Source organism: Bubalus kerabau, chromosome 13, assembly GCF_029407905.1.
Source record: "Bubalus kerabau isolate K-KA32 ecotype Philippines breed swamp buffalo chromosome 13, PCC_UOA_SB_1v2, whole genome shotgun sequence".
Classification (NCBI taxonomy): domain Eukaryota; kingdom Metazoa; phylum Chordata; class Mammalia; order Artiodactyla; family Bovidae; genus Bubalus; species Bubalus kerabau.
This window is the reverse complement of record NC_073636.1, coordinates 72,767,670-72,795,279: the sequence shown is the minus strand read 5'-3', so window position 1 is coordinate 72,795,279 and position 27,610 is coordinate 72,767,670. Positions and strand designations below refer to the sequence as shown.

Genomic DNA, 27,610 nt, shown 5'->3' with positions numbered 1-27,610 from the left:
CCAACAGCCAAGAGACCTCGGAGCCTTCAGACGCTTGGATGCAGAGAAAACTGCCTCTTGGCACCCTGGCTTCCCGGGGGCAACAGGGTCCAGAGCACCAGGCCTGGGCTGTGCAGACAAGGTAGCACTCTGAGGATGGGGGTCAGGTCCCCCCATCCCTCAGGGCCCTAAGGACAGTCACCAGGGAACCACAAGCGGGATCCAGGAGGAAGGTGCAGACCAGAGCCCAGGAGAAAGACAACTTTTATTCTTTCAAGAAAATGCATCAACAAGTTGAAGGAAGGAGCACGCTGGCAAGGTAGGTCCCCTGTCCTAAACAGAGATCTGAGATGAAGCCAGGCCTGACCAGGGCTCAGGACTGTGGCACTCAGGGAGGGCCAGGCCCGCTCAGAGGTGGGACTTTGTTCTGTTAGCACCAGGAACTGCCCGCAGCTGCAGCCGGGCTCGGAGACAGGACAGCAGGTGGGCCTGCCTGTCCCCCCTGAGCAGTCTGGGAGGGGCTGGTGGCAGCAGGCTCCCTGCAGGCGGTCTGAGTGTGATTCTCACTCACAGCCCAGAATCGGCCGCCAGCCCCCTGTAAACATGAGAACGGGCTCGTGACTGCCAAGCCCCTAAGACAAGATGAGGGTCCGAGACGTGTGGCTGGGCTTCAGGCGACCCAGGAGCTGCCGGGCTTTCTCCTGCATGAAGAGCTGGTCCCTGGTGCCCCCGCAGGCCACCGTCTTCCAGGCGCTGGTCATCTGGGAGGAGGAAAGGGGGTTACCATCAAGGCAGTAGCCAGGGCTCCTAGGGAAGCCTGGAGACCCTAGCTGGGGAGGGGTGGGGACGTTTTCTATCATGCTCCCTCCCTGTAGAAGTCACAATCTGTGCTCACTGCACCTTCCTGGTGGACCTGGGGAGTTAGTGCCATCTCTAGGCATCCTCAGGGATAGAGCAAGGAGGCTGGACCAGAACATGAGCCCCCACCCTCCCCTGTGCCCACCATGTGGACAGCACCTGCAGGAGGAAAAAAGCTATAACTCTGCAGGCTGGAGAGCAGCAGAGAGGGGCTGACACCTGCAGATGGCTGGGGAAACAGGCAGGGGATCCCTGCCTTCAAGGACAAAGTCACGGAGATCTGTCTTAATTACGAGTGAGACCACATCGTGAAGGAGCGGCTTTGCGGAGCGGGATCCCTGGTACCCAGGTCCCCCGCGGGAGCGGCATCTGGACAGAGACGTGAAGCCCATGTTCATCAGTCAGCAGAGCCACTGGAGGGCATCAGGCAGAAGCCGGTGCAAGGCCCTGGGGTGTGGAGGGTGCGGAGCGAGGCCCCGAGGGGCAGCACTCACGGGGGCAGGGGTGGCAAAGTGGCCCCGGGGCTTCGGGGCCGCCGGCTTCTCGGGCTTAGCCTGCAGGAAGCCCTCGTTCAGCAGGCTGCTGTCCTCTCTGCTGCCCGATGGGGTGAGGCCCGAGGAGCCCGCTGCGAGGATGCTGGTTGGCTGAAAGCAAAACCAAGTCAGAGGCTCAGCGTTTTGCCACAGGCTTTCTGTGGGAGGGAGAACATAGAAGAGCAGGCACATCCCAGAGCCACCACCTCCGGGAGATCTGGGCAGGAGGTGATACTTCTCTGAGCCTCAGCTTCCGCTTCGTTTAAAGATGAAGTAGGAAAACAGCTAGCAAGTGCCTGTTTCAGAGCCTGGCACCTGATGAACACCCAGGAACGCGGGTTCCTTTTACCTGAAGCTGGTTCCTCCCCATCTCAGGTGGAGATGAAGGTGTTCCGGCTTCTCCAGGGACCAGAACCACCCATGGGGACACAGGTGCCTGAGTCAACCAGCACTCACGGGGGACCTAGTCAAGGCAGCCCCAGGCCTGGACAGCCTCCCAGACAGGCCTTTACTCTCGAAACAGCCTGCTGGGCTCAGCGTCCTTGTTACAGGCAAGAACCTGAGGCACAGGCAGCTCGAGATGCCAGAGACCAGGCCCTCCGCTCCACCTCCTCTGCATTTAACCACTTGACCTGACTTTTTTTCTTTCTGCTCGTTATTTCACTCGCCCAAGGGTCTGTCTGGAGGGCACCAAGTTCCCAGCCTGGCGTGGACGCCTCATTAGACGGAGCTTTCTCTGCCAGGACTTGAGAGTGGCAGGTGGTCCTGTAGGAGCTGTCAGGCAATTATCTGTCTCGTGGGCCTGGCCACAGCCCTCACTGTCTGCTACCGGCCACCAGCGAAAAACAAGCTCACCTCACTGCCTGCTGCAAGGGATCGACTGCCTGGCATGGTTTCTGGGGCCCAGGCTCTGTGGAAGCAGCAGCCCCCTCTGGAGGTTGGCCTGGGAATAGGGCAGCATCCATGCCAGGGTAGAGGTGCCCCGATCACCTGGCAGGGCCCCAAGGCACCTCACTGATCGTCTCAGGGGTCTTCCCTACAGTTCAATACAAGGGAAGGTGCTGGGGACTCAGAAAACACACATGCCCAACAAGTTCTAGCAATCAACTCTTGCCAACCGAACCTTCTGTGAAGGACCAGAGCAGGGCCGCCTGGATCAACCAGTGGGGAATGCCCAGTGCCACCTGCCCCCTTCCTCCCCGCTGAGCCCGGCACAGGGAAGCCCTGCCGACTCCACCCCCAGGGCTCTCCAGGTTGAAGGGCTCCAGAGGCACAGGCCCCCCCAGGGAGACTCCATACTCTCAGCCTCCTGCAGCTGGGTGGGGTGTAGGGGCTGGCCTCACAGGACGGCTTCTCTCCCAGACCCGACCAACCTTGGGCAGCGTGGACATCATCAGCTTCACGTCCTCATCCACAATGTCGAGAGCCAGGGACTTGCGGACTTTCTTAATGGGGCTTCGCCGCATCTGGGGGGAGGTGGTGGTTAGGGCACACACCTGAATTCCTGTCACCCCCAGTGCCTGATGACCCTGGCCTCGGCTGCCCTGGTCCAGAACCAGGCCCTGGTGCAGGGAGCCCTTGAGCAGGCCCGGCAGGAGATCTTCTGGGGGAGCCGTGGGGGCCCAGGACACTGGCCCCGTCCTAGACTCCCCTGTGCCCCCAACAGGTGATACCCCTGCTGGGAACCACCCTCAGACACAGAGAGGCCAGGGAGGGCCCCAGTCACACTTTGCCAACATACCCGGGGGCCCAGGTGGAGGGTCCCCTCCCAGCCTTGCCGCCCACCTTCCCCACCCACCACCACTCTGGCCCACTCCGGCCCACTCCTGCCTTCCCTTCTCCCTAGAGGAGAGCCCCTGGGAAGAAAGGGGCTTCAAAACAGGGGACACTGAGCCGCCTGCGGTCAGGAAACCACAGGGGCTGGGGGCGGGACAGGCCTGTCCAGCGCAGCCCGGCCTCCGCACCCGGGCGTCCGGAGCAGTGTCCCCACGCGCTCCCCACCTCACCTGAACCGGCTGGCCCCACCTCCTCATGCTGCACCAACATCCGGATAGTGAAATCCTCTTTGGGCCTTTTCTGTCCCCAAATGCTGCCTGTACTGAGTCACTGGGGGTGTCTGCCATTTCTGCCCACTGAACTCCAGGAGTGACCCCCTCTGGGTCTTAATCACCACTCTACACACCCCGCCTGGCCCAGAGCCCACTTCAGGAGGGTCCAAACAACGCGGAATAACTGAGGCACCAGTTCAAGGGGAGAGGGAAGGGTGGCAGGCAGCTGCGCCGGCCGGTTTCGTGGACCCCCAGGCTACAGGAATGGACGGCCGCCCCTGCCCTGCTGCCCCCTGGTGCCTGTTCCCCGGCTGCCCCCCGCCCCGCTGCCTGTTCCCCGGCCGCCCCCCACCCCGCTGCCTGTTCCCCAGCCGCCCCCGCCCCCCTGCCCCGCTGCCTGTTCCCCGGCCGCCCCCACCCCCCTGCCCCTAGTGCCTGTTCCCCAGCCCTGCCACTCCCGGTGCGTTCCCCAGCTGCTCACCCCGGCCTTCCTCTTCTGCTTCTCGGGCCTCACTTCATCCTCAATGATGAGCTCGATGCCGGCCTCGGAGCGCAGCACCTCCTTCAAGTCCTCCTCCAGGTGGGGGGTCTGGGGCTGCGGGTGGGGATGGCTAGGGTGAGGCTCCGCGCCCAGGCCAGAGGACTCGCGCCGAGCCTGCTCATGGGGGCAGCGGGGCAGACTCGGCCGCACCTCTGCTGCCCTGGGTGATGCTGGAGACGGCCTGGAGCCGGGACGCTGGCCTCACACATGGTGTCCATGGCCATTAACCATCCTGCCTGGGACACTAGCCTCAGCTCCCCGAGGGCTGGGAGCACTCCACTTCATCACAGCCACCCTCACCCAGCCCGAGGAACCAGCTGGCATCCTCCGCTGGGTACAAACGGAGGCTGAGAGCACGAGAGCCCAGCCCAGGGCCACACAGCTGTGAGCTTAGAACCTGGACGCACTCAGAGCCCAAACTCCTCCACGCCTCGGCCCCACGCTAACAGAGGTGTTGGTTCCACGTCCCTTTCTTGGGCCTGGGCGCTCAGGTGGCAGAGGCCAGGAGGTGTAGGGCACACTGAACCCGGAGAAGTCACTCTAAAAGCCCCCGTGTACTTGAACTGTCGCTGCCAAGGTCGGACTTGCCCTCTTGGATGTCCCGAGAACACACAGACGTTTCAGTATCTGGGAGCTGAGTCCAAGTCAGGAAAGGGCCAGGCTGACTGTGCCTGGCCCAGGGCAACTCCGCCAGCTCCAAGCGAGGATGGGGAGACCACGGCCCCCCACCTGTGCCCCACGTGGTGAGCCGGGAGGGGAGCTCGCTGCAGGGATTCTTCTCCACGACCTGCCTTTCTCCCACCTGCGGCTGGGTTCTTAGAAACAGCCTGCTTCAGAAAACCCGGGGTGCCAGCCGTCTCTTTTGCCCTGGGGTAAAGCAGGACCTTTTCAGAAACTAGGAGTTGGGGGAAAAGGGCCGTCCTCACACTGTGGGGAAAGCAACCCAGGAGATGTCTCCACACTGCCCAGCTGCCTCCAGCCCACCGACGGGCAGCTGGTCAACAGGCTTAGGTTTGATGAGCAATTCGCCACTTTCCTCAACCAGAATGCAGCACCCCCGTAAGTGCTTCTCCATCCCAACGCCTGCCCGCGTTCTGCCTGGTACAGCCACGAGCTGAGTATTCGGTCACTTTGGACGTCGGCCTCCACCACCCCCAGTTCCACCAGGACGCCGCCGTGGCTCCAGCACCAGCCAGGACCGCCCGCATGGCGGTTGCTCTGGAGACATCTGGCAAGCTGGTAACTCATTGTAACAGGGGGCCCTGTTTATCAAACTAGAGAATCGCAACTTCTCAGGGAAGTCGGGAGACACTAAATGGGATCTCAGAAGGACAGGGCGAGTGATCATAAACGGCTGGAGGACTGGCCCGGCCACACCACCTACCAGGGGCTTTAGTGGTCCGTACTTCTCGAGGGCGTTCTTGAACGGGGTCGGCGTGTGGGGAGTGTTGTCCATGGAGTACTTCTGATCTGGGGTTACAAACCTGCCAGGCATGGATAAGGAGGCTGGGCGATGGCACTGGGGGGCTCTGCCGTGGGCTGCCCGACTCCCACACCCCCAACTGACCTTTGGCCTCAGCGGCAGAAAGGCAGCCCCCAGACGTGGTCTCTTCCCATCCCATCTGCCCGCCCGCCCACCCACCCACCTCCCCATCTGCAAGGGGAGTTCCGGGGGCAGAAAGGAAGGGCTGTCCTCAAAAACAGCAAAGAACAGGAAGAGCCTGAGGGAGTCCAAGAGACCCGAATGGGTGGAAGAATGGCTGAAGATGCCGTCACAAGGATTTTCCATAAAACAAGGCGGCCTGTGGCCAGACTGCAATCCCAGCGGGAGAAGAGGCAGGCGAGGAAGATGAGGGGCCAGGAAGACCACGGGCCAGGAAGACCACACCCCTCCCGGTCTCTCCGGAGAAGCAGCTACTCCATTTGCGGTGCCAGCTGTCTGTTTAAGAGCTTAGATTTGAAGACCAAGACTTTGACTTGACAGGAGAATCATTTCTCATGAAACCTATCTATGTTAAATTTTAGATCAATTGTTGAAAGACTGATTTCTGACCAAGGGATCCATATAGCTTATCTGAAATTACCTATCATTATGAGAACTAAAATTCCTGAGCAGATCCCTGAATTACAGCTTGACTCCTGAAATATAAATAGCAATGCTTCTCCCCCACCCAGCAAACGTAACGAGCCGAAGACCAGTTAAGCAACTCTACCTGGAATTCAAGGGTCATGATGATACAAGGAAGAAAACTTATTGTGAAAGCACCTCCACAGAAGCACCTCCACAGAAGCAGGGAAGCCACCTGTACAGGCCTGAAGGTGGAACACAGCCGTCCCTCCTGAGCACCAGAAAATGGAGAGAACTGGGGGGCCTTGTGTCCTTCCCGCAGAGCTGCTCAAGCAGTGGATCTGCACTCGGAACTTACAGAAATGATGCAAACATTACATTTTTCATGGCAAGGCGGACTCTCCACATTTCTAATCTCTGAATTTAGAAAACCATCAAATAAAAAAAATAAAAAAGAGCAATTCCCTGGTGGTCCAGTGGTTAGGACTCTGCACTTTGCGGAGGGCATAGGTTCAATCCCTGGTTGGGGACTATGTTCCCACAAGCCACGTGGCCAAAAGAACAAAATAAGAAAAAAAAAAAAGAACAAAAATGAAGCCCCAGACTACACTGATGAAGGAGGTGTGATGACCAGGAGGAGGCTGCCTTCATGAAACAAGAGTCCCAGGTGTTTTCCCAAGGCGTCCCTCGCCCAGAGAGCCGGTCTCTGCTGGGGGTGGAGGGGCAGGCCTGGCACTCACGCAGCGTGCTTCTGGTGCAGGGGCGTCTTGTCCCGGTGCAGCGGCGTGGTGACCACCACCTTCTGGCTGCACACAGGGGTGGATGTCAGCGAAGGGCTCTCCAGTTCCAGTGTGTCCTGCTTATTCCAGAAGTTCAAAAACTGCCAGGAAGACAAAGGAAACCAGACGAGGCGATGAGTTCAGGGCCGGAGAGCAAAGGCCAGGACAGATATGCAGGTCCATGTGGACCCTTGGCTTGGTGTCGCCCAATGCTCCCTTTACCAGCCCGACGGGAGGTCCATCTCCCACCCCCATGTGCTGCTGGCCGTGAACTTAAGGCAAAGCAAGCTGGCTGTCTGAGGGCAGCTTCTTTTCAGAAAGGAAAAAAAAAAGTAGCTCTGAAATGGTCTTCCTACGCTTCACGAGGGCAGGGCCAGACCTGGTTTGGGGTCCCATGTCCCCAGCACTGGGCACACGGCCTTGCACACAGCAGACACCCAGAGGATGGCCTGTACCGGGCCGTGGGGGGCCGTCACCCACTCCCAGTGAGCAGTCGGGGGTGGGGTGCACGCACCTGGGAGGGAGAGAAGGGCAGGGTCTTGACGGGTGTGCTCTTCGGGGTGAGGCTGTTGCAGGAGTCCAGGAAGGACAGGCTGGCGCTGTTCTCCGTGACGGGGGACAGGGCGACACGCCGCTTCCTCTGCCGCTTGAGCACAGAGGGCGGTGTGCCCATGCCCGAGCCCCCCACGTCAGTGCTGGGGGAGATGGGGATCAGCTCGCCCCGGCTGCTGCGGCTCAGGTCGGAGATGGTGTGGCCGTCGAGGCGGTACTCGGTCACGCTGGGCGCGGCAGCAGCAGCCGGCCGGGGCGGCGCGGGCTGCTGCTGCCAGGCTTGGGGCTGCCCCGGGCTGCCCACGAGGCTGCCCTCGGCTGACGGCTCCTCGGGGAGGTCAAACTTACTCAGGTCACACCACGCGTCAGGGTCCTGCCCGGAGACGGGGGCGGGGTTAGGAGTAACTGGCTTTCCCAGCGGTCGATAAACCACAGGGCTCATGTGCTACTGGAAAATATCAGAGCATCAAGGATGATCCCACAGGGACCCCCTGGCGGCCCCATGGTTAAAACTCCACGCTTCCACTGCAGGGGCCACAGGTTCGATCCCTGGTCAGGGAACCAAGATCCCACATGCCATGCGGCACAACCAATAACAAAAAAAACCCGATTCCACAGCCCAGGAACAATCACCCGTAACTCTTCCTTGCCTTTCCTCAAAGATTCTTCTATGTCTGCATATCTGTATTTGTAAACATAACTGAAATCCTATCATGCACACGGCTGCTTGCTGTTATTAAAAAAAAAAAAAAAAAAAATGTGCTAAGCATTTTTAAGATACACAAAAAGCACCAAGAAAAATACAAAGAAAATTCATATGCCCATCAAGAAGCCTAAGAAATAAAACCTTACCACTAAAGCTCCAGGTCTATCTGGCAAACCTCTGCCTGCAGGCAGGAAACCACTGCCGAAATTAAGTACTGATCACCTTTACGCATTTCTTTATCAATTAACACATGTCCCTAAATAGTTGGTATTTTCAATGTTCCTAACTTGAATACAAATAATTTCTATTTTGCTTCTTTTTCCATTTAAAATTTCTGTAGAGCTGGAACAATGCAGGCACCTCATTCTATTACCAAAGTTTAATGTTTACTATCAGCAGACTTTAGTTGTTGTTATAGCAAAAACATTAACTTTTATAATAATTCTTACAGCCGAAAAATGTTCTATCATTTGAATATATGTTACTCAGTCCCCTTCTGTTGGACATTTGGGTTCTTCCTCTTAATTCTTAAAGATTAAAAACAGATGTTCTTTATGAACATCTTGGACATAAACCTTCTGTTTCTTGACAGACACCTGGAAGTGAAGACCTGGGCCCAAGGCCATGAGCAGGATGAAGGGTCTCCATCTGCCAGCCACGTTCCCAGACAGGAGGCAGCCCTGGGCTCCATGAGCCTGTACATCACGGCACCTCACTGGGTGCTTCAGCTAAACTGTACCCACCCTCTAGCCACCCTGCTGAGGGAGTATTACCCTCTCCCTCTCAACCCAAGGCAGCAAAGTCAGAGAGGGTAAGGCCACTAAGTTCCTAAGAGTAATTCTGAGAGGAATGCTTAGGTCCTTTCTGCCTTTGTCCAGTTAATGACAACCTAGCCCTAGGGCTTCTGGAGACAAAAGTCTCCACTTTGGTCCCTGGGCATCTGGCCCTGAATGGACACGGACCCCAGTGGTGATTTCTGGTCCTTAGGGCTCGCAGGAGCCTGGCAAGTTCATTCCTGAAGGTGGAGGGCAGCTCAGGGAAGTGCTGACTCCAGGGCCACCTCCCAGCATGGAACGCCAACCTTGCAGGGGTCCCTGGAATTCACGGCATCCAACAGGCCCGAGCACACAAGCCGAGGACTGGCCCGGGGGACGGATGGCAGTGTTTCTGCAGCTACTCTGACCCCTATTAGTCGCTGAAGGTCATCGTGGAGACAGCCCAAGCTCGGCATTCACCAGCTGTGTGACTCTGGATAAGTCTCCTAACCTGTCTGAGCTTGAGTTGAGTCCACCACTCAACCCCTTTCACAGGCTGTTAAAGGACCGAGAGCACAGACAGGCAGCAGGTAGCGAGCCTGGCGCGTGGCAGGCACGCAGGGTTAGAAACCGGCCTCCCAGAAGGAGCCCCAGGACCGGGACGTGGCAGGTGCCTGAGAGGAGTCTGAGGATGGCCCGAGGCAAGCTGGTGAGGCTCCAGCAAGGGCGGGCAGAGCTCTCAGCTGGCCCTCGGTGGCCCCGGGCGGTCTGCTGAACAGACTGCCACACACAGCTAACTCTGAGATCCATTCTGGTGGAGGAGACACCAGAGTTCCTGCCACTGTGGCAAGAGGGGAAACCCAGAGCCAGAAGGTCTGAGCAGGCAGCCCCCTGAGACCGACTTCACAGTCTAAGCCCTCACTGGGCAGGACACTGGGCACGATGGTTAAGGCCTCAGCACCTTACTCGCTGTACCTTGGGTACACTATCTGATCTCTCTGAGCCTCATCTACAAAAACACAGAAAAAGACACCCCTCCCAAGATACCATGTGGACCACACGTGAAGCCCATAGCCTGACATTTAGCAGATGTTCAATGAACAGCATCATTATTCTCAGCTAATAAGAGGAAGCCTAAGTGGGAAGGCTTGTGTGGGCACTGCCCACTGAACCCCTCTGCCCCCTTAGTCACCAGCCTCTTGCCCACCACCTCCTGAAATCCACTCCACACCTCAGGCCTGGCGGACGGAGCTGTGAAGTCACACCAAGAAGCACAGCCCCCACCAGAACCCCTCCCCAAGGGGCACATCCCACAGCCAGTGTGGCTCAGGGGCGGCTCTCCCTGAGTAACCAGGACGTACTCACTGCCGCAGCCCCAAACCCCCACCCTTCCCGGAAACCCGACCGTCAGCGCTACCATGAACACCAGTGCTCTACGGTGCTGCTGTGGACTCCACACCCTCCCCATCCCCCGAGGACTCTGTCCCTCACTTCCGCTGGGGAGCATGCCCTACCACCCTGGGCTTTACGAGTGAGTCAGGAGCTCCCTGAAGACAGGGATGTCAGCCACTCTCTTGGGGCTGCCAGGTCCTGGCCAGGCGCTCAGCATTGGCTCAGCCACGTCAGCGAGACGATAAGCAGACAGAAGGACGTCTGTCTAGGGGGACAAGTGCTCCCTGATAGGGGTGCTCAGGGCCCACCGGAAGTCCCGTGACCAACATTACCGACTCGATCAAGTCCAGGGCTTCTGAGAGGCCGGACTCTACAGCCGGGATGAGGAGGTTGGCAGCCTCCACCACCCACTTGTAGGGCAGGCTGGTCTCTGGCGAGGAGCCTTCCTGGTCTTCATGCTTGGGGAAGTCCTCCAGGGGCTCTGGGGTCCGCACTCCATCCAGCTCTGAGGGGACGGGCTCCTGCTCCTGGGCGGGGGCGGCCGCTGTGACCTCCTCCTCGCTGCTCTCCTCTTCCTTCAGGGCAGGGAATGCCGGGGGCCAGCTGGTCACGACACTTCCCTGGGGACACAGGGCATGCGGTTTGGGTTTCTCATTATGAGATACAAACTGTGTCATGTTTCAGCAAAAATGCACCACCTGAACCTTTTCGGAAGCCTATCAACCTTAGCACTTGATAAGGAAACTCAAGTGAACCCAAATTGAAAGACGGTCTATAACATAACTAAGCAGAGACATCACTTTTCTGACAAAGGTCCGTCTAGTCAAAAACTATAGTTTTTCCAGCAGTCAAGTATGGATGTGAGAGTTGGACCATAAAGAAAGCTGAGTGCTGAAGAATTGATGCTTTTGAACTGTGGAGTTAGAGAAGACTCTTGGGAGTCCTCTGGACAGCAAGGAGATCATACGAGTCAATCCTAAAGGAAAGCAACCCTGAATTTTCATTGGAAGGACTGATAGAGAAGCTGAAGCTCCAATACTTTGCCCACCTGATGCGAAGAGACAATTCACTGATGCTGGGGAAGATTGAGAGCAAGAAGAGAAGAGGGCGGCAGAGGATGAGATGGTTGGATGGCATCACTGACTCAACAGACATGAGCTTGAGCAAATTCTGGGATAGTGAAGGGCAGGGAAGCCTGGAGTGCTACAGTCCATGGGGGTCGTAGATTCAGACACAACTTAGCAGCTCAACAACAACAAAGCCTAACCTTGTACTTCAAAAGTATCAGTATCATGAAAGGCTAAAGTGGATGAAAGAGACAGGACAACAAAACAGTGTCTAATCCTTGACTGGATCATGGGCAGGAAAAAAATGGAATCTGGATGGAAGATTAGTTAAAATTCCAAGTAGTTAAATTCCAAGTGTGTATTGAACGTACACTGGTGAATGTCCTTATTCTTAGGAAATACAACTCAGGTATTAAGGGATAAAAGGCACAATGTATGGAACCGACTCTCACATAGCTCAGGTTAAAAAATATATATGCACATAGAGAAAGATAAAGCCAATCTGACCAATGTTAAAAATTAATGAACCCAGTAAAGGGTACAGGAGAGCACTCTTCTTGCAACTTTTTTGTATGTTTAGTATTTCAAAACGAAGGTTTGAAAAAGGAATGGATACTAATTTTGTGACAGGAAAAGAAAAAAGAAATAAAGGAAGATCGTTTGTGGCAATAGCTCTCCTGGCAGAATATGGAAACAAGCTTTGACATGTTGACCTGAAAGCCCGAGGAGCCTTGAACACAGCACACATGAGGCTCCCAGTGGCTAAGACTGCACTCCCAATGCAGGGGCAGAAGTTCAATCCCTGGTTGGGGAACTAAGATCTTGCAGGCTGCACAGTGTGGCTAAAATAGAATAAATAAAATAAATTATTAATTAAAAAAAGAGAAAATGGTCAACCTCACTAGTAAAAGAAATGTAAGTGAAGCAATGATACTGCACAATTGCTCATAAAACTGGCAAAAACATTCTGTAAAATCTTAGCCAGCTGTGACCCAGTGTGGGAAAACAGGCAGCCCCACTTACTGCTGCAGCAGAATGACATTGCCCTTTGAGTGGGAATTTGGCAATGCCTTATGAAAATTTGCTTCCCTTGTGGCTCAGCTGGTAAAGAATCCACTTGTAATGCAGGAGACTTGAGTTCAATCCCTGGGTTGGGAAGATCCCCTGGAGAAGGGAGAGGCTACCCACCGCAGTATTCTGGCCTGGAGAAGTCCACGGACTGTATAGTCCATGGGGTTGCAAAGAGTCAGACACGGTTGAGTGACTTTCACTTTTCACTTTATGAAAATTTCAAACGTCTACACTGTTCGACTAAGCATTCCACACACATAAAAAGGCACATGTACAAGGAATGTGAACAATGATGTTCACTGCAGCATACATGGTGACAAGATGCTCATCAACACAAGATATGACAGGTGGCATGACAGACTCAAGAATGAGGCAAAGGTCTGTACACACATGACAACAGGGGAAGATATAAGGGGGAAAAGATGTTTGTAAAACTGGTGGTTTAGTTGCTAAGTTATGTCCGATTCTGTGACCCCATGGGCTGGAGTCCACCAGGCTCCTTTGTTCATGGGATTTCCCAGGCAAGAATACTGGAGTGGGTTGCCATTTCCTCCTCCAGGGGTACTTCCTGACCCAGGGATCAAACCTACATTTCCTATGTCTCCTGTATTGCAGGTAGATTCTTTATCCACCGAGCCATCAGGGAAGCCCATTTGTAAGACACCAAGGAGATCCAACCAGTCCATCCTAAAGGAAATCAGTCCTGAATATTCAATGGAAGGACTAATGCTGAAGCCGAAACTCCAATACTTTGGCCACGGGATGCGAAGTACTGACTCATTTGAAAAGACCCTGATGTTGGGAAAGATTGAGACGGAAGGAGAAGGGGACGACAGAGGATGAGATGGTTGGATGGCATCACTGACTCAACGGACATGAGTTTGAATAAGCTCCGGGAGCTGGTGATGGACAGGGAAGCCTGGTGTGCCGCAGTCCATGGGGTTGCAAAGAATTGGACAGGACTGAGCGACTGAACTGAACTGAAGGTCTAATCTTACACAAAACACCCCCTGAAGTTTTGTGTCTGAGGGGCTGGCCCTACTGGCCCAAGGGGGTGCCTAGACCTGGATCTGGACCTCACAGGTCCAGCCTCAGCCATTCCTCCCCACTGTCATTTTAATGATTCTATTGTGCTGGTAATTTATTTAACTAAGGTTAACATCTGAATTTTTGTTGTTAAAAACAACTTTAATGACTGTCCTTGTAGCTAAAATCACTGCTCGTTTGCTCACTTCTTTCTTAAGAAGTTCCTTGAGGTAGGTAGACACATTCTTTAAAAACTTGAATGCATTTTGTTAGACTGCCTGCCAGAAAATGCTCACCTTTTTCTATGTGTATGGGATTTACCTCACTGGTCAATGCTTGCAATTATAAATTTTTTCTGTGCTTCAAAAATAATACAATGATCATTGTAGGGTTAGAAACAAGCCTCTAAGGCACAAGGCTGAGCCTATAAATCCCAACTTCTAGAGAGAACGGATATACTGTTTAATGCATATGCCAACATTAACTACCAAGGCAGGAGGAGAAGGGGGCAACAGAGGATGAGACGGTTGGATGGCATCACTGACGCGATGGATATGACCCTGAGTAAACTCTGGGAGTTGGTGATGGACAGGGAGGCCTGGCGTGCTGCAGTCCATGGGGTCGCAAAGAGTTGGACACGACTGAGCGACTGAACTGAACTGAAACTTTAATTTTTAAAAAAAGTGTGCCCTAGGGTGTAGGATGTGAAAGTCACTTAGTCGTGTCCAACTCTTTGCGACCCCACAGATCACACAGTCCATGGAATTCTCCAGGCCAGAACACCGAAGTGGGTAGCCTTTCTCCAGGGGATCTTCCCAACCCAGGGATCCAACCCAGGTCTCCCGCACTGCAGGCAGATTCTTTACCAGCTGAGCCACAAGGGATGTGAGATGTTAACAATTATAAAAGTGATACCGTATGATTTCATTTATATGACTTTTTAGGAAATTACAGAGATTAAAAAATCTGATGAAGGGTGCCAGGACTAAGGATGGGAGATTCTGGGCTGAAAGGGGCACAAGGGCCTGGGGGTGATGGGGACAGTCTGCATTCTGCCTGTGGCGGTGGCGACATGACCGGTGGCTTCGGTCCTGACCTCCACAGGAAACGATGAGGTTTCCTGTGATTGCACCCTTGACACATCCGATAGTACACATATGTTTTTACCATGAAAAAGCTGGAGAGAGTAACAGGTGGGAAGGAAGCCATTGATGACGAGGAGGAGGCTGAAGACCTCCCCGCCTGACCCTCCCTGATGCTGGCCTCTGCATCCTCTATCTGTGGGGAGGTGAGTGCCAAGCGTGGACACAGGTGTCACAGGGAAAGGCCCTCATGAAAGACATGTGGCCACACAGACCCTCCTGCAGGATCAAAGAACAGCAGAGGGAACGGGTAAAAAGGGAGGAGCAGGTGTTGATGGGATAGCATCGGATATACGTGAAAACAAGCCAAGCCACCCAAGCGCCCCAAGCGCAGTGGCCAAGCCCTCCCAAGCTCTGCTCCCCACCGCTCACCGGGCCTTCCGAGGAGGGGGCACTCTGGCGGCCGTCCTTGTCCTCCAGCTCCAGCAGCAAGTACATGGAGGGCTTGCTGTCTCTGGACTCACTCAGGAAGCCTCCCGTGTCCACCTTCCTCTTGATAGTGGAGTTCCAGTGATTCTTCACAGCATTGTCCGTCCTGCAGGGGCCAACGGGACCTCTGACCCCAGCTCGGTGGCCCACGCCCAACCGGGTGCATAATTAGCCTCCCTAAGCTCAGCTCTGGCTTCTGTCAAGGAGGGTTCAACCTGAGGACCTCTAAGGGCTCTCAGCTCTAAGATGAAGTCCGACATGCCTGCAGCCTGGCATGATTTACAGAGTATTTCCACTCAGCTTTTCGAAGTAAGCAAACATCTTATTCAGTCGACAGGATAAAAATCCTAACACTGAAGTGTTCTGGCAACACTCAGTCCCTTCCCGGCTCACTGGGCATCTGTAGAAACTGGAAGCAAGCTGCTGGCTGCTGGCTCCGGTCCTCAAACATGAGCCCTGATCACCTCCCATAGATAGAAAACGGCCAGAGAGGGCAGAGCAAGAGGACACAGGGTCCCCTGCTGACCACTCTGAGCCTTGGCTTTTTAATCTGGAGAATCAGATCACTTCCTCCTCCATCACTTGTTAAAGATTAAAGAGGAAACACGTATAGTCGCTTAAGTCAGAGTAGTGACACGTAGAAGCAGGGAGGGCAGCACAGCGGTACAGGAGCACAGAGGTGTGGACAGAGAGAGGCCGGCGGGTGCACAGTAGAGAAGGACAGAGCAGCAGAGAAGCAGGAGTGGAGAGCAGCACAAGGCACAGAGCAGCACGGACTGTGGAAGCACACATCGGGGTCGCGTGAGCAGCCCCAGTGCACACGGGTCACAGCAGTGCACAAGCATGGACACAGACAGTGCCTTCTTTGGGGCTCTGAACTGAGTGCTTTTCCACCAGAATAACAGCTTGACTGAGCCACCAGTCTCAGAGGCGGGTCTGGGCACTACCGGGAAGTGGCCAGGGACTCACCATGGTCAGGAAGGACAGACCAACCTTCCCCGAGGAAACAACATTCCCCATCAAAAACCAAAGGATGAGAGCGAGCTGGCTACACAGCGGGCACAAGGCAGGGGGCATCCAGAGTCCGTGTCTGTGGGTGGGAGGAGAGCTGCTGCTAAGTCGCTTCAGTCGTGTCCGACTCTGTGCGACCCCATAGACGGCAGCCCACCTGGCTCCCCCGTCCCTGGGATTCTCCAGGCACGAACAGTGCAGTGGGTTGCCATTTTTAGTGCAAAGTCTGACGGGTGAGCGAGGGTGACTGCGGATCAAGGTGAGGCTGGTGGCATCGGCCAGGTCAGGCTGGCCACACGGGGAAGAGTCTCCAATCCAAGGGTTAGAGGAAGCACTAAAAGGATTAACACACTTAGGTCTGAGTTTGGAAACAGATGATTTCAGACTCCAGGGAAAACAGGCCATCTGGTATTCTATCTCCTTTCCCTCTGTGCCATTTACCATGGCACCACAATGCCATCGTAAAGAAAAGATTAAAAATAAAGCAAAGTAAAAATGCACATGGACAGGGCCAGTGATTAGGATGCAGCACTCCTAAGGCAGGGGGCATGGGTTTAATCCCTGGTCAGGGAACGATGATCTCGCATGCTATACGGGGTGGTCAACACACACACACACACACACACACTAAAGTATACAGACAAGAGAGCAGGGGAGACGGTAGTGGTGAATAAGAGATTTTTATGGTTTCCAGAAGATGGAAAGCAATTGTGGGAAACAACTCGGGAGACTGGAGTTGACCCTGGAAGATCTGGCAAGATTGCAGCCCAAGTCCCAAGTTGTTCCAGTTCTCCCTGCAGAACCCCAAGAGGCCCAGTTCTTGGAGCAGCCACGCCCAGTGAAGAGCAGAGTGAAAACAGAGCAGTGCTTTGGACATCCAGATCCTGGCCCTGATCTCACAGGCAGGAGGAAAGAGACTTATTCTCTTTTATAAAAAAAAAAAAAAAAAGACCAGGCAACCCAGGTCTCAGGTGTCGCCAGTGGTAAAGAACTTGCCTGCCAATGCAGGAGATCCAAGAGACATGGGTTTGATCCCTGGGTCGGGAAGATCCCCTGGAGGAGGGCACGGCAGCCCACTCCAGTATTCTTGCCTAGAGAATTCCATGGACAGAGAAACATGGTGGGCTACAGTCCATGGGCTCGTAAAGAGTCAGGACAGGACTTAAGCAACTTAGCACACATGCAACCATGGCCAGGGCACAAAGCCAAAAGTGGGACCAGATGAGAACCTGCGCAGTAAACAGGAGGCCCCAGGCCCGTCCCACCCCGCTCCAGTCTCCCAGTAGCCGGGTCCCTGTACCGCCTGAAGGCAAGAATCTGAAGGATTCTTCTTCTGGGGAAAGTGAACAACGCCAGAGAAATCGGACTAGGCCTTGAACATCCCCACAAAGGCCAGGGGATGCCCTGACCGGCCCTGGCCCCAGCGGGCGGCTCACCTCCCCGGCAGCATCTTGGCAATCTCAGCCCAGCGGTTGCCCAGCACCTTGTGGGCCTCGCAGATGATGCGGTCCTCCTCCTCCGTCCAGCAGGACTTCTTGACCTCGGGGTTGAGGTGGTTGTGCCAGCGCTCACGGCACTGCTTGCCCAGCCGGCCCTTCAGGTGCTTGGCAATCAGCGTCCACTGCTTCGTGCCGTACTTCTTGACCAGTTCGATGACCTTGGGGTCAAGACGCCGTGAGGCCAGCGGGACCCTCCCCACCCTGTTTCCCACCCTAGCACCCACCAGTGGGATGTCCCCTGACCCCTCCCCCGGGGTGCGTGAATGCCACGGTGCGGCAGGCCCAGGCCCAGGCGTTACCTTCTGGTCCTCCTCTTTGGTCCATGGCCCTTTGACGAGGTCTGGATTCAAGACCCTCAGCCACCGGTACTGGCACTGCTGGTCAGTGCGGTTCTGGGAAGAGGACAGGCTTCCTTGAGAACTCCTTGCCTGCGGCCCTGCCTCGTTCCCAGAACCACCACACACTACACACCCACGGGCCAGGACACTGTGCTTCCCTTTGCTACAAGTGGGCCTGGATGGAAGCAGGCAAACTCAGAACCCTGCGCGGAGCCACTGCACACAACCGCCCTGTGCCAGCCTGTGGGCTACATCAGGGATTCTCGCTTGCTTCCGAGAGGGGCTACTTCCCTGAAGGTTTCAGACCCTGTAGAGGACAGGGAGTGAGGAATGCGGCCATTCACTCCTGGTCCCCGAGCTGCCCGATGAGCCAGGAAAGCCAACAGCAGCTCCTGACACATCCCCTCCCTGTCGGCCACCTGCAGAGCTGGGGGTGGGGGACCCTAGGGGGACCCGCATCACCAAGACGCTCTAGATGCTGGACAGGGTGGCTCCGGTCAGCTCTGCGGGGGCCTCACCATGAAGCCTGCTCAAGTATCGTTTCCTCTCAGGTTCAGTTTCATGGTTGAGAAATCGAGCAGCAACTCGTCAATAACTTGCAGGAAGAAATGCAAATATGCCACTGATGTGACGCATGATCAAGGAGCCTAAGGCCCCCAGGCACCCAGAGGCTGCCACGTGAGGACGCTTACATCAGGGTGCCCCTGATTTCAGTTTGGGTAGAAAGGGCCTCAGGAGGCTGGAAGGTTGTTTTGTTGGGAGAGCTGGGGGGGCGCTTGGTAAGGAATTCGCCTTTCTTCTCCCTGATACCAAGTCTCTCCCAGGCCCCCTGTCTGGGGGAGCGGGCGGCAGAGGGGCTGCACTCACGGGAAAGTGGCTGGCCAGGAACTTCCAGTCTTGCTGTCCAAACTGCTTCACCAGGGCCCTCAGCTGCTCGTCCTGCCAAAGCCAGGAAGACAGAGGGCTCAGCTCACACGTGTGCAGAAGGTGGCTGCTCTGGACCGAGACCCACCCTCCCTCCAACAAAGGGAGCAGCCTCATTCATCCATTCACGTTATGAAGTGATCATCTAACTACGCACCAGGTATGCCAGCATCAGAGCTGCTCAACTTTTGGAGACTTAAAGTCTAGAGGGAAGCACACGCAAACCAAAGGCTCCTGCAAACAAAAGGAGGGCTACTCTGTACTGCAGGGATGGAGAGATGGACAGTGAGGCCTATGGGGGATCCAAGGGACAGGGGGACAGGCTCCAAGGAACTCTAGTGAGGCTAGGCTGCAGGAAGCAGGAGAGAGGAAGGCAAGAGGATTTAGGGGTGGGAGTGGCAGGGACCAGACCACACGCAGGGTTGACTCGGGCCTCTGCATCATGCAAAGCCACCGATGCACTGAAGCATCACCACTGACAGGTGGTCACAGTCCAACGTGCTTGTTGTGAACTTCACTTTGGCGGCTGCAGGAGGGCAGAAGGAAGGATAGGAGGCCATTTCAGGCATCCAGGCCACAGTGACCCAGCCCTGGAGACAGGGAAACGTGGGCACTTGGAAGGGAAAAACAGTATTTGTTAGAACATTCTCCTGAACATAAACTCGTTCTCCTGAATATAAACTATTGATTCACGCAACAACATTAAAATCACAGTATCATCAGGATGAGAGAAAGAAGTCAGACATAAGAAGAGTACACATTGCTTAATTCTGTGCAGAGGAACTTCTAGAAAAGGTAGACTAAGCTATAGGGACAAAAAGATCATTGGTGGTGTCCGTGGTCAGGGTTGGTAGGTGGGTGGGAGAAATGAACCGCAGGGAGTAAGAGACGCCTGGGGCGATGGAAACGCCCTGCAGGGAGGGGTCGCTGTGAGTTTCACGGCAGCACATCCACTGAAACTCACTGGATTGTACGTCAACAGTTGTATCTGATTGTGTGTAAAATATTCCTCCAGCAAACTGACCGTTTTTACCCCCTGCAACTTGTAGGTTCTCAGTTCCCCGATCAGGGATTGAACCGAGCAAGGCCCTCACATTGAAAGCTTGGGGTCCTAACCACTAGATGGCCAGGGAATCCCCCAAACTTATTTTTTAAAACTTTATATATATAAATAAAATGTAGTATTATCCATACAGTGGAATATTATTCAGCCTCAAAACAAGGAAATTCTGTGTCAAGCTACAACATGGATGAACCTTGAGGACATTATGCTAAGCAAAATAAGCCAGACACAAAAGGACAAAAGACAGTCTAAGCCCACTCATATGAAGAATCTAAAGTAGTCAAAAATAAAAACCAGGACTTCTCTGGTGGTCCAGTGGCTAAGACTTTGTGCTTCCGATGCAGGGGGCCTGGGTTCAATCCCTGATCAGGAAACTAGATTCCAAATGCCGCCACTAATGATCCTGCACGTGGCACCTAAAAAATGATCCCAAGTGCTACAACGAAGACCAGTGCGGTCAAACAAAAAAAGAAACCAAAAGCAGAAAGTCAAACAAGGTGGTTGCCAAGGGCTGGGGGGAGGGGATGGGGAAAATTAGTGTTTCATGATTCAGCTTTTTTTTTTTTGCAAGATGACAGTTCCAAAGATCTGCTGCACAGTGAGAATATACTTCATGTACTCAACGTACACTTAAAAACAGTTACAATGGTTTAACATTAGGTGTTGTTTCACTCTCCCTCTCCTGGGCAGGGAAAAAAAAAATGCCACCACAGACATCCAGACCCTCAGCTGCAGCTTGGCCACCACCCAGTACCAGCTGGACAAAGTCCCCAGAAATCCTATTGCAGGGCCAGCCCACGTCCACACAGTCAGCTCCGGACACCGTGCCCTCCTTTGCTGCCCATCCCATCTGGTCAGGCCAACCCCTGCCTTCTGCCCATGTCCCCTGGGTCCATCTCCAGCACCACCATCCTCCCTGACAACCAGGGTGGACAATTTCCCCCCTCTCCAATTCCTCCTGGACCCCATGGGCCCCTCCACCTGTCAACTCCTACCTGCACTGCCCTCGTCCCGCCACAACCATCTTCTATCTGAACGACACAGCGCCTTTCCCTGCTTGCTCAGCCTCAGGCTGCCCCCAGATCTGTTATCCACCCCACATCCAGTAGACCAGCTCCCTGAAGCCGGGCTATGGTCACATCATTCATCTGCTTTAAAAATCGTCACTGGCTCCTCCCTGCCAGCTGAGCAAGCCTCCGTCTCTGAGCCCAACCTTCAAGGCCTTCCTGCTTGGACCCTGTTCCATCTTTCCGTCTAAATCAACCTTTTCAAAAACTCTTCAAGGACCCTTCCCTCCAGGCACACCAGGGCCCTTCTACTTGCCTTTTCCCACCTACAACCCCTTTCCTGTTCTGACTCACCCACCACTTTGCATACTTCCCTGATCACTGAATTTCCAAATCCTCACCCATGAAACGTTCCTTAACCTCTCAGACAACAGTAAACTCAACTTCTAAAGGCATTTAAGACAATGACTGGCACCTCTTAGGTCCAGGAGGCTTAGTGTAAGACAGGAGACACCATGGTGGGCATAAAGAACATCGGTCCTGCCAGCACCACGATGGCCACAGCACGTCCACAGGACTTGCCTGGTCTTATTTCTCCATCCCAGGCAGAGAGATGCTCTGGGGTAGGGACCCCATCTTGTCTGGTCTCCTAAGACAACAAGAGCAGAATATAGTCCCTGGTCTACAGTGGGATGAACAGAAAAGGCTGGCCTAGCACTCCTGTAAAGAAACATCTTTTATGATTTAAGAGTGTTTCACAACTCAAACAGTAAGTTAAGAGGGGGTCGGGGGGGAGAGACTCACAACTAAACACATCTAGGAAAACAGAGGTAGAATAAAAAGATAAGGCCAACAGGCGTTTGACATGGTACAGTCAAGTTACAAAAAGACCTGACAGTCTATAAAACTAAACATATACCTACCCCATGAGCATCCCTAAGTATCCCGCCTAGAGAAATGAAACATAATCCTCAAAAATACTTAGGCAAGAATGTTCATAGCAGCTCTAGCTACAATAGGCAAATTCTGTAAACAGCAAAAATCCCATCAACAAGTGAAGCATACCATGGTCTAGCCATACAATGGAATACTATTCAGCAAGAAAAAATGAACAAAGTACTGAATCATGTAACATTACGCGGAACAAAAGAAGCCAGAAAGAAAAAGAGTATAGCTCTATGAATTCATTTACAGTAGAGAGCAGGCAAAAAGATCAAACAGAGACACTGACTGGATGGGCCACTGCCTGGAGCTGGGAAAGATGAACCACAAAGGGAACTTCCAGGGATAATCAAGATGGCACTTATGTAAGTAACACACACTTATTAGAAGTGATGGAACTGTCCACTTTTAAAAGGTGCATTTGACTACATATATATATATATACACACACACACACACACACACACACACTCCATAAACACTCTTAAAGAATAAAAAGAAAATCAATTCAGAGCTCGGTATTACAGACACAATACAATTATTATTTTTTTAAATGATAATAAAGTAGGGGTTGGCAGATTTGGCTAAACCTCCCAGCAGTTACAGGACAAGCAGCACAACTAAAGTTCAGGATACAGAATACACCAGCTTCCCAGAGGCAGCAACTGCTGCTCCTCAGAGACACACCCCTCCCAGAGTCCTCAATACTGACAGGGCCCAGGAATGCTCTGAGAGGCATCAGAGAGAAACAGAGGGCCCACTGGCTTGTTCAACAGCGCCTCCCCTTCATCATACTGGTCGGGGCAGACACACCCCAGGTTCAGGTCCGTCTGCCCCCCGCCCCACAGCTGCCATCCCCCCACAGCTACTTCCATCCCCCGCAACTGGCCCTCAGTGTCACTCACCTCCTCCTGGGTCCATTTGACCTTGCACTTGCTGTCTCTCTGCTCTGGCACGTCTGAATCTGTGTCCTGGTAGTGCAGCTCATCCAGCTCCTCACTGCAGGGGAAAAAAGCCAAAGGTCAAGGACATGCGTCTCTAAGGGCTGCCACCTGATGGATGGACAGTGTGGACAGAGGCCAGTGACCTCGAGGGAAAGGTTTCAGGGAAGCGGGCTTCTACTGTAGGCACAAATGTAGGTACTTCCACCCTCCCCCTTTCTAAAAAGTTTTTGATGAAATGGGGTTATGGGGATTTCCCTGGTGGTCCAGTGTCTAAGATTCTGAGCTCCCAATGCAGGGGGCCCAGGTTCAATCCCTTGTCAGGGAACTAAATCCCACATGTGGCAACTAAGACCAACCACAGCCAAGGAAATAAATTAAAATAAATATTAAAAGAAGAAATAGAGTTATGGTCTATTTTTTTCTTTATTCTTGTCTTTTCACTAACACCCTTATGACTTCAAAAGCTACAAGAAAAAAGATTTCACCAAGAATATTAGGATATTCAACACCAGATACCCATTTCATGTTTCCTTTTCAGTAACAAAACTTTAACTTGCATGGGTATTTTAAGGATTAAAGCCAAAGATGTATGTAATCATTATGCACCAGGATTTTAAGAAATATTGGTTATCTGAGAAAACCATTTAAAGTACATTATCTCAGGAACTTCCTTGGTGGTCCAGTGGCTAAGGCTCCATGTTCCCAATGCAGTGAGTCTGGTTGGAGCCCTGGTCAGGGAACTAGATCTCACATACTCCAAGTGAGAGTTCCTAGAGATTCCGCGTGCCACAACCAAGACCCAGCATAGCCAAATAAATATATATTAAAAAAGAAAATATATTACCTCAGTAACTATGTGCATTTTTGCATACCCCTTCTCAATCCTTGCCTTCACACAGGCCTAATTTATGGAGCAAAAAAATCAAGAGTACAAGCAACTTTGAATTCTCAATGTTTTTATTTTCTAATAAGTAATTTTCCAGGTCACTCCAAAATCTTCCTATTTACATGGTTTAATGTTCACAAAAATGAAGATCACACTATCCACACCCAGGGATGTCAGGGACTCACTGGAGCACCCTCCCAACTCAGGTGGACCTGTCACGGACATTCCTCAGTCATGCATTTTTACGTAGGAAAAGTCTGAGTCTCCAAGCACAGGTCAGGTATCAAAAGAAGGAAGAAGACTTCCTTCTGCAGCCACACTCCTTTCCCCTTCTCAGCATCTCCCTAGTCACTCCCACATTCCCTACAGCACCTTGGAAATCCTCCTGTCTCATAACATAGGCCCTTAGGTTGCAAATGCCTATCTCCTTGACAACCGGGACAGAGGTCACCTCCACCTCTGTATCTGCCTTTGGAGGATGGCACCAAAATGCCTTAAGAAATGTTTGCTCTGGAAATGGCCAGATATAGGAATGAATGACTAATAAACATGCAAAGCTGCTGCCTCTTAGTTGATCAGAGAATGCTAACATAAGTCAACTTTTAGAATGAGGTAAGGAAGGGACAGATGCTATCTAAACCCAGCAACACCAGTCACGGGAGCTGGAATTCAACCTTGTCTCGTCATTCCCAACCCAATTCATGGAGTACTCCACCATCTCAAAATAGGAGGAAAAAATGCTACAAGATACTAATAACAGAAAGAAGCTGGCTTTAACATCAACTGATCCTGGCCTCTGTTCTAACAGAAACTATCTTTGGTTCTCTGACATAAAGCTTCTAACAGAAGCTCAGCAAATGTTCCTTCAAGGACAAAGTGATTTCTGTGTGAACACCCTCTGGAGCGCCAATACTCTATTTAATGGGGACACTTCAGACAGCTGGGACAATTCCGTGAGGTTTAATACATTTATATCACCATCACGGTAATGATTGTCTACTTCACATGCATTCTCATTATTCCCTTTTAATAGATGTGAAAACTGAGCTCCCTGGTGGCACTAGCAATAAAGAACCCACCTGCCAATGCAGGAGACATAAAAGACACAGGTTCAATCCCTGGGTCAGGCACATCCTCTGGAGGGCATGGCAACCCACTCCAGTATTCTTGCCTGGAAAATCTCATGGACAGAGGAATCTGGCAGGCTACAGCCCATAAGGTTGCAAAGAGTCAGACACAACTGAAGCGACCTAGCATGCACACACGAAGCTCGCAGGGGTTAACCTGCACCTGCAGGTCCTCATCTGATAATCCCAGCAGGAAAAGCAGAGGCTAAGTCAGTAGTGGCAACCACGTGGAGGTCTCACACACCCTTTCTATGCCCTTCCATGTGCTGGGCTCTGCTCCAGTTGGGGTGAGTCAGAAGCTGAGCAGGAAGTAGGGCACTGGTGCAGAAGACAGTTACAGCAAGTGGCCAAGAATCACACTGAATGCTGTGCGGTTCCAGGGTGCAGAACCCATCCCTCACCTGGGAGCTGGGATTCCTCTACTGAGCCCCAGGACACAGATGGTAGAAGACCTGGGGGTTGTCAGGGCTTTGGGTTTGTTGCCTGGAGTGAACACTTCCTGAACCAGAAACTCAGGGCCTGACCAGCACCTGCCCAGAAAATAACTCCTGGGAACTGGAGTTGCCCTAAGAAACCATGGCCTGAGGAAGACACACCCTGTGCCTGATGACTGCCCAGGGATCAGATGTTTCCTTGCTGAGAAGCCTGTGAAGGCAACCACCACCTGAAGTGGGATTTCAGGCTATCTGGGATGGATACATGAATCCTAGGAGGGAACAGGTCAGAACCCCTTGTGGTTCTGTACTGTGACTCCCAGACTGGTTGAAAAGCCTAAAACTCAGACACTGAAGGAGCAGGTGTAAGATAGGGACATGGAACCCACAAGACCTGATTTCTGGCTTGTCTCTGCCACTCAAACTCTGGGGGGATAAGTAAAATGGAGACTGCAGTTCTTGCCTCCGCCCCAGGGGTTGCTGCCACAGATCAATCTCTCTTCCCCTAGCATTCAACCCCAGCTGCCCCAACCCCCGCATGTAGAACAGGAAGAAGGTCTCCGGAGCGAGACCGACCTAAGGCCCCAAGCCCAGGTGGTGGGGGGCAAAAAGTCCCTCCAGGCCCCAGCAGCCCTCCTAGGTCAGGGGCGAGAGCCGGGAGTGCTCCGTGCTTCCCCGAACGCTAAGAAATGCCCACCGGCAAAATCAGACCCCGCAAAGGCTCGAAAGACAAGCGTCTTCCAGGCTTTGGCCTCCCACCCACCGCGACTTCGAAAATCATTTTTCTTCTCCAGGGGTCGCCTCCCTCCCCGGTAAAGGCCCTTCCAGCTGACACCACCATCCCACCCCCACCCCGCAATTAGGCGGGAGACAAAATGACATCATACAAGGCTTGGCCCGGGTCCCAGGAGACCCGCCCGCCCCAGCTCCGAGGCCCAGCAGGCCCGGGGGTGCCAAGTGAGGGGCCCCCGAGAGCCCCCCGGCTTCGCGCGCACCCCCTGCGCCTCCCCGCGTCGGGCGACCCGGGACACCTGAGTTTTCCGCCGACCCCAACCGCGCCCGGCCGGGCTCGGAAGGGCCTCGGCGAGGGTGGCGGTGGGGGCAGGGGTCAGGGCTGAGGAGGATGGCGCCTGGGGAGGGGGGAAGGGCCCTCCGCCGGCCGGCTCCGCTCACCCGCGCGTCCGCCGCGACATCCCCCCGGCCCGGGCCGCGCCGCGCTCGCCCGCCCGCCGGCCGAGCCCGGAGCGGGAGCCGGGCCGGGGTCAGCGTGCGAGCTGCTCTGGCCGCTCCGGGCCCCGGGGCCGCGTGGCGAGGCGTCAGCGTGACCGCAGGTCCGGCCGCTGCTCACGGGGACTGCGGCCGCCGCCGGCGCTCGCAGAAACACTTTTCTATCTCCCGCCAAGCGCGTCGGCGCCGCCCGGGCCAGGCGCGCGGGCGGGCTGGCGCGCGGGGGCGGGGCCAGCGAGCAACGCGGGGCGGGGCCAACGGGAGGGCCGTGCTCGGGGCGGGGCCAGAGAGCTACGCGGGGCGGGGCCTGAGGGCCCGAGGGCACCGCACCGAAGCTCCCAGGGCAGGGATCTCGTGGGCGCGGCTTTGACCCCGCCACCCGGTGACTGAGGAATGGCCCCGCCAAGAGCCTTGGGGCAGGCCTGGAAGAGGGAAGACTGAGAAAAGGGAATGAGCCGCAAGGGTGGGAGAGTGAGGCCGGGTGAAACTGCCTGTGCAAAGAGCCCGGCGCTAGTCCAAGCAGCTCCTATGTCCCTACACCCCCACCCCCCCACCCCACCCCAAAGCGGCCTCCTCACCTACACCTAGGCCAGGGCTGAGACTTGGAACTCACTCCCTTCTTCCTTTCCAGCCTCGAACTCAAGTGGCTCCAGCTCCTCAGCTGGACTCCTGGCAGCCCAAAGCCTCCTAAAAAGCAAACCTGTTGTTGCCTCTCCAGAATTTAAAATCTCTGTCCTCTCCCTCAGGGTAAAATATTCTGCAGTCAGATTTACAGCACTCTGCCAGATCACCACCCCGCCCCTAGCGAGAGGAAACTCTTCAGCCTCCTGGCCGTTGCTGGGGCGGATACACATCCCACCTCTCCCACCGGAACTAGTTCCTGTTGATCCTTAAGAGCCCACAGCCCACAATCTACTTGCTGACTTATACACGTCCTGATTTGAACTATTGGCTTGCTCAAGTCCAAGGGGCCCCTCAGTTCACAGCAGTATCCCCAAGGCCCAGAATTCATCGGTTGCATTAAATTCAGTTTCAATTCTGTCACTCAGTCGTGTCCGACTCTCCGCGACCCCATGAATCGCAGCACGCCAGGCCTCCCTGTCCATCACCAACTCCCAGAGTTCACTCAGACTCACGTCCATCGAGTCGGTGATGCCATCCAGCCATCTCATCCTCTGTCGTCCCCTTCTCCTCCTGCCCCCAATCCCTCCCAGCATCAGAGTCTTTTCCAATGGGTCAACTCTTCGCATGAGGTGGCCAAA

General features: G+C 54.1%; 1 protein-coding gene across 1 annotated transcript; it reads right to left on the bottom strand.

The window, feature by feature from the left end:
- Positions 1 to 225: 225 nt before the first annotated feature.
- Positions 226 to 27,069, bottom strand: MYBL2 (MYB proto-oncogene like 2; the record flags this gene model as incomplete). The annotated part of the gene is made up of 14 exons (XM_055545066.1): positions 226 to 740; positions 1,332 to 1,481; positions 2,744 to 2,836; positions 3,900 to 4,013; positions 5,344 to 5,443; positions 6,768 to 6,907; positions 7,321 to 7,731; positions 10,544 to 10,831; positions 14,890 to 15,052; positions 17,394 to 17,614; positions 17,756 to 17,848; positions 18,662 to 18,733; positions 22,636 to 22,729; positions 26,927 to 27,069. Coding segments are annotated over 14 exons (2,211 nt in total), but the record flags the coding sequence as incomplete, so codon positions are not given.
- Positions 27,070 to 27,610: the final 541 nt, after the last annotated feature.